The sequence below is a fragment of the Beta vulgaris genome, chromosome 3 (assembly GCF_026745355.1).
Source record: "Beta vulgaris subsp. vulgaris cultivar EL10 chromosome 3, EL10.2, whole genome shotgun sequence".
NCBI lineage: Eukaryota > Viridiplantae > Streptophyta > Magnoliopsida > Caryophyllales > Amaranthaceae > Beta > Beta vulgaris.
The window spans coordinates 15,420,866-15,428,107 of record NC_079204.1 but is presented as its reverse complement, the minus strand read 5'-3'; the positions used below and the strand labels follow the sequence as shown (position 1 = coordinate 15,428,107).

The 7,242-nt window shown below is 33.8% G+C and overlaps 1 protein-coding gene across 1 annotated transcript; it reads right to left on the bottom strand.

Annotated features, from left to right (window-relative positions):
* Positions 1-899: 899 nt before the first annotated feature.
* Positions 900-4,396, bottom strand: LOC125495988 (uncharacterized). Its single transcript, XM_048641164.2, has 3 exons — positions 3,516-4,396; positions 3,111-3,186; positions 900-1,304 (listed from the first exon to the last, which is right to left on the bottom strand). Exons 1-3 carry the CDS (start codon positions 3,564-3,566, stop codon positions 1,036-1,038), a joined length of 396 nt encoding a protein of 131 aa, XP_048497121.1. The 5' UTR covers positions 3,567-4,396; the 3' UTR covers positions 900-1,035.
* Positions 4,397-7,242: the final 2,846 nt, after the last annotated feature.

The following is a 7,242-nucleotide window of genomic DNA, read 5'->3' as shown; positions in this document are numbered from 1 at the left end:
TATATAATAATATTTGTTAAAGTAACTATAATTATGAAATAATATGAATGTAGTAAATAAAACAAAATGATATTAAAAAAAACTTAATGGAGATATATTAGTATTTGTGAAAAGAGACAAATACATATTGCACCATATATTACATAGTTAATAAAACATAGTTAATTACATTAAATCTAATTTTGAACGTGAATACATTATGCAACAACACAATTAGGTTCTAATATATTTTTTGTATAGCTGATGTAAGTGTCGGTGACTGTCTTCCAACAATTTCATCTGATAATAATTGTAGTCTCCAATGTCAAGATTATATGTATCTTGAAGAAAGCTAATGGCTTGTCGAGCTGCAGTTTACTGTGAAAGATTCGCCTCTGTTGAAGTTATTCCGATGAATCTTAATGTTTGTGGGAAATTTGGAACTCCATGAATTTCAACGTATGCTTTCAATTCGTCAGCAGTGATAGAATGAATTCCATAGTGTGCCGCTGGTAAATTAAGTTTTGTGTCAGCATGTCATGCAAAATTATTTTCATGTTCGTTTCGATTACTCGATGTGTTTCACCCATTGTAAGCAACAATATTTTCGAAGTTTTCGTAGTATTTGAATGAGTGTGTATGTGTTTCATTTTCTTTCTATCTCTGTGTGTGTGTGTGTGTGAATATATATTGAGTACGAGTTTGATAATATATGTAACATGCATGTTGCCATGTGCCACAAAGATTGCTCTAAATGCATATATGTACGACAACACGTGTTGTTTAAATATTCATGTTGATATGATTTGGCATGAATGTTTATGTGGACTGTATATTTGAAATTTACGTGTCAGAACATTTATACCCTAAGATAAATAATTATGACATAATATGGATGTAGTAAATAAAACAATCTGATCTTAAAAAAAACATAATACAAATATATTAATACTTGTAAAAAAAAAGGTAAATACATATTCTACCATATCTTACATAGATTGTTACATAGATTTTAATCTTAGATTCGGATACATTATGTAATAACACAAATAAGTTCTAAAACATTTTGTTGTACAGAAAAAGTAAGTGTCGGTAATTATCTTCCAGCAATTTCATTTGATAATAATTGTAATCTCCAATGTCAACATTGTATGTATTTCGAAGAAAGCTAATGGCTTTGCGAGCTGCAGTTTTTTGTGAAAGATTGACCTCTGTAGAAGTCATTCCGACGAATCTTAGTGTATGTGGAAAGTTTGGAACTCCATGAATTTCAACGTATGCCTTCAGTTTGTCATCAGTGGTAGAATGAATTCCATAACATGGCACTGGTAGATTAAGTTGTATAAGCATGTCACGCAAAATTATCTTAATGCTTGTTTCCATTACTCGGTGTGTTTCATCCATTACAAGTAACGATATTTTCAAAGTTGTGGTAGTATTTGTTTGAGTGTGTATGTGTTTGTGTGTGTGTGTTTGTGTAAGTATATATTGAATACCAGTTTTATAATAAATGTAGCATGCATGTTGACATTTGTCATAAATTTTGCTTTAAATTTATGTGTCTATGATAACACGTGTTGTTTAAATATTCATGTTCATATGATTTGTCATGAATGTTTACGTGGGCTGCTTATTTGAAATTTACGTGTCAAAACATTTATGTCCTAAAATAAGAAATAACGTGTTGTTAAATAATTTAATTTGTTTTAGAACAATTATAATATTGTACTTTTTAGAAAACATTTTTTATTATATTTATATCAATAAATTGTGATTTATATTTGATTTCTCTATGTATTTATGATAGTTAAAATGATAAAAAAATATAGTAAAATTGGAAAGCATTGTATTTAAATATTTAAGGGTTCAACAAATGATATGAAATACATAGAATCAAATGTGGAAGATAAAAACAAAAACCCACCAAAGGAACACGATTTTACAATAAGTTTATGAAATCACAAAGCACAAATCATCAAGCAAATGAAATTTCGAAATTGTAACTAATTCCACAAACTCAGTGTCAAAATTCGTATAGCCTTAATTTGCTCCATAAACTATAAAAATTCATAAATATAAATGAGAAAACAAACAATAATAGTAGCTGAATACCTAAGATGATACAAACTCACCGTACTTAATCAACCCACATAACCATCTAATTTATCGTAGCTCAACCAACACTATATCAATCAATGTACCAGAATTTCATAATGAAATCTACTAATCATAATCGCAACTTTACCAAAGATCATCTTTTGGTTATACAATGTTATTACAAATGGATACATCACTACAAAATTTGACTCAAAGAATACGCTCGTAGTCCACTTCCATGAATAAAATTTTGTTATACTATACAATAAAATTTTGTAGAACATACAACATTTCACACATGCAAATTGGGAATCAAAGTACCATGGAAGTAGTTGTTGTATGTTATCAAATATAAAAAAAATACATAATTTTAGTTGACTAACACAACTTCATCATGATTAATTATGGAAGTATAATATAGGTTTTTCTAGCATAGACTTAAATTATGCATAGATATCCTATACGTTTCTCTTATAACAATTTCTTGCAAATTATAACAACTAAATAAAGAATAAAATTTTTATTCTTCTACTTACTGAAAACAAAGCTAATAAGAATAATTTTTTTTAAAAAAAAACAAGGTTGGTGATAGTTTCATTAACTTTTCTTCATCTTCTTAGTTCTTAAGAACTGCCATCACCATTCTCTAAACTTTCTCTAAATGCATGACCATTCTTTTCTTTTCTCAATGATGTGCAAATGCTCATATCTCAATGAGGAAGAAGTAAATAACCGGAAAAGACGAGGTGTTTTTCCTTCCTGAACTTCGTCTTCTCAAAGTTAAAAATTAATATTACATGATCGTGCATATCAAAAAGAAAAAAATTAGGCAACATAGAGTTGAAAACAGAAGAAAGAACATTCTTTATCTATAAAGATCGAAAAAAAAAAGATGGTCATATCTCAATGAGGAAGATACTCCAACATAATCATAAAAAATTCAAAATTTTAAAGCATAAACTTGAGAAATATAAGAAATTTACCAAACCCATATCAAATTTTAAATTTTTTTTTAATGGGAAGAGAGAGATTACCTTCAACACTATGAAGAATTTTCTTTACTTTTCGTTTGCAACCTTCACAGTTAATGGAGACTTTCAAGACCCATATCTGAAAAGAAAAAAAAAGAGCAAAAATAAAAAAAATTAGAAACTTGCAACTATAAAAAAACAAAAAAAATGAGAGGACAAAAAAAGGAATTTAGAATGGATCTTATAGTTGAGAGGTTTAGAACTATCTTGATCAGGTTCACTTGGAAGTGAAGGTAAATATGAGCAACGGTAGGCAACAGATAAATAAGGGACTGTGGCTATAATTTGGTTTAAAAACATGAAGGTAAAGCACACAGAGGAAAAGGAATTCCAAAATATAATGGACAAAGAAGCAATTGTTTTTATGGACTAAACACTTGCAACCACAGCTTTCAAAAAAAAACTTACCCAAACATGCCACAAGGTATCTGCCAAAGCAATACATCGCAAAAGCTTCATAGCAATCACGTAATATCTCAATGTCAACACTATTGATGGTTTCGTCAATGAAATAAACTGCACAAATATACATACATCATCAATTCATCATGGTCAAAAAAAGCATGTTAATCACGACTCAATTTAAAAAACAAGAAACAAAATTATCAAAACACAATTACAACAAATTAGAAAGATGAAATTTCAGATTAAAAAAAAAAAGCTTCAGAATTTCGAATTTACGAACTGACCAACGTCAATCAACTGGCCTCGATCTCCGGCGGCGACGACGATGATGCCGACGATAATAATGGCGGAGATTACGATGATTATGAAGAGAGAGAAAGTAAGGAAGTTTGTTTTGGTAAAACTGGTGAAAGAAGAAGTAAGAGTTTGAGGAGAGAGAATTGACGTGTTGGATACTGCCATTCTTCCCATTATTTTTTATTTTCCATTAAGGAAAGAAGAGAGAAAAAAAAAGCAAAAACTTCTTCAGAACCACATTCCATGGAGATATGAATGTGCTAAGGTTCATTAACAACAGCTAATGTCAAGCTCTCCGAACACGAATTTGAGAAACCAAAGTCATTATCGACGACGACAATGGCCATGATAATAATGCCGGTAATTACTATGATTGATGATGAAGAGAGAGAAAATAAAATGATGAAGTAAGAAACAGACGTTTGAGGAGAGAAATTCACGGGCTGAATAGTATCATTTTTCCCTTCTTGTGTATTTTCCATTAAAAAAAAAAGAAAAAAAAAAAGCTTGTAAGGCAGTTATGGCACGAAGGTAATATTGTGAACACATTGGTCGGTGCCCCTACCCCTAACCAGCCGAAACCCAAGTTCCCTTTTTATATAAGATATAAGATATACATTAAATTGTAAATAAAATAAATATTTTGTAAATTTTGCAAAATTAAATATTGCAACTGGAATGTTTGACAAATGAATGATGGTTGCAAGTTGCAACAGGAATGTTTGAGAATGGATGATGGTTACGACAGGTGTTTGACAATTCATGTTAATCCCAAATCATTTTGTTGTTAGTTGCTGTCGTCGTCATTCTCTTGTGAAACACATCTTATTACATCAATTTTTTGAAAGTAGGGTAGACATAATATATTATATGCAATGTACATCGACCCAAAAATTTTAAATTTTCGGTCATTTATTTACCTTTCCTTTGCAAGTTTTGTTGTCTATCAATCTAGAAATAATAATAGAACAACAAATAACAAAGTAAGAAATAACACACAATAACTTTTACGTGGAAACCTAAGAACTGGGAGAAAAACCACGAATATGCACTAGGAATCGATGAATATTCAAGAAAGATTACAAAAGCGCTCAAGAACTCTCTCTATAGCTTTTTCTCTCTCTAATCTGTGAATAATGATGAATAATACAATAAAAGGCGTACTAGGGAATCTATTTATACTACTCCTTCGAAAACCGCGTTTCCAGAACAAGCCGCACCAAAAAAAGCCCCGCCCGATCAGGTCGGGCGAGACCCACCCAATCGGGCGCTTAACGCCAAAAGAAAACTCGTCTCGGGCCCGACCGGGCGAAGACACGCTCGAGTCGTAATACGGTGTCCTGCCCGATCGGGAGAAGTGGCTCGGTGCCATCGGGCGAAACACAAAACAGTCTGTTGTTGATTTCGTTGCGGGCCCGATCGGGCGAATTAGAAAACCGTCATAACTTTCTCGTTTCTCAGCGGAATTGGGCATATGACCTATCATTGGAAATAAAGCTCTCGGAACAAGATATTACCTCCAATTTTAATCACCTCAAAATCATTTATAGATTGATAGATATGAGCATTCAAAGTCAGCCTTATGCCCCATATGACGTTTTTCCTTTATGCAACCTCATCTCCACACCCATACACTTCCATGAGCTCCATATAATACCATATACCCAACAATATCCCACTTGGAGATAGGTGTAAGTGAAGAAAAATTCATAACTTCATCATCCTCTCATTCATCATCCTACACACAACTCCCACTGCAAAAGCAATCTCTAGTCGTGTCCAAATCATGCCATATATCAAGCATCCTATGACAACATCTCCTCTACACCAAGGAAACTGACATTGAAGTTTTCACCAACTCCAATACAAAAAGCATCAAAGTCTAAACCGACTTTAATTTGATTCTTAATAACTAACCTCCAAATCATTGCACCATCACTACATGAGCCTACACACCCTCCTACCCCGGAGGTCGGATCACCTTAGAGACAAGCACAACCAAATGAAGATCCCTTCCTCTACAATCAAGGAAGATAACCACTTCCTCTCCAACCAAAGAAGCACATTGAAGTCTCATCAAAACTTCAATAAAACAAAGTACCACCTAAGCCAAAGAAGCTTCTCATTGTTTTGAAAACAAACTCACATTGCTCCCACTTGAAAAATACACCCTTTGTTCCACTTAGGATTTCCAGCACTACATGCTTGTGTGCTGTCTTCACCTTGTGTGCTTACCGTCAATTTGCCACCAGGATACCGTTTCACCATGGTTCTCATCCCTTAGCCTACTATCGATAGTTTTCTGACCAAACGACACTTTACATGAAGTTCTCATCCCCATATCTCGGACTCCTTTATTGTGCTCCCCATGGTGTAAAGTGTTCCACTCCTTGTCCCACGAGCTATGATCATAGCTCCCTTGACAATCTTCCAAGAACAACCATCAAACCCAATCTTGTAACCCGATGTAGCAAGTTGGGCTACCGATATCAAGCTCTTCTTCAACCTTGGGATAAACTTGACATTCTTCAACTCCAACGAGCCACCATGAGTGAGTTTCACACTCACATCACCTTTCCCCATGACTTCCACTACCTTGCCATCCGCAAGATAGACCTTTTCAAGTTTTTCGGATTTGAAAATCCAAAAGAACTCCTTGCATGGTGAGGAATGATGAGAAAAACCTGAATCCAAGACCCATGATCCCGAGCACCCAACCAACTTTTCCTGATCATCCATGCTTACCATCAAAGCATCGGAATCGTACTCTGAAATCAAGTTAGTTGATGCATCTTCTTCATCATCACTTTCTTGAACCTTCTTCTTCCCTTTCCCATTCACTTTCTTAGGACAATCTCTCTTTAAATGTCCTTCATTACCACACCCCCAGCAAGTAGCACTAGTCCTGCCTTTTGATTTACTCTGGTCCCCTCTTGACTCCGATTTTCCCTGAAAATTCCTCCCTTTTCCCCTCCCTCTACCTTCTGCACTGTATGCTCCAGATGATTCTCCACTCTCCTTCCTTCGAATGATCTCACTCAAAATCAGATTACGGACAACATCATAAATCAATTTTTCATTACCAGAAGAATTACTAACAGCAGTTACTACAGTTTTCCACACAGTAGGTAAGGAGGACAACAAAAATATGGCTTTTACTTCATCCTCAAAGACAATATTAACCAAAGATAACTGACTTATTAATGAATTAAATTCATTGATATGTCAGCAGCAGAACTACCATTATTCATCTCTAAATCAAACAAACGACGAATTAGATATACCTTATTCATTGCTGAGGGTTTCTCATATATATCTGATAGTGCTTTGATTAATTCTGCCGTTGTTTTTATATCCTTGACATTGAACGCCACAGTCCAAGCAATGTCAACCGTACCACTGCTAGTGCCTGCCTATCGAGTACCTTCCACTT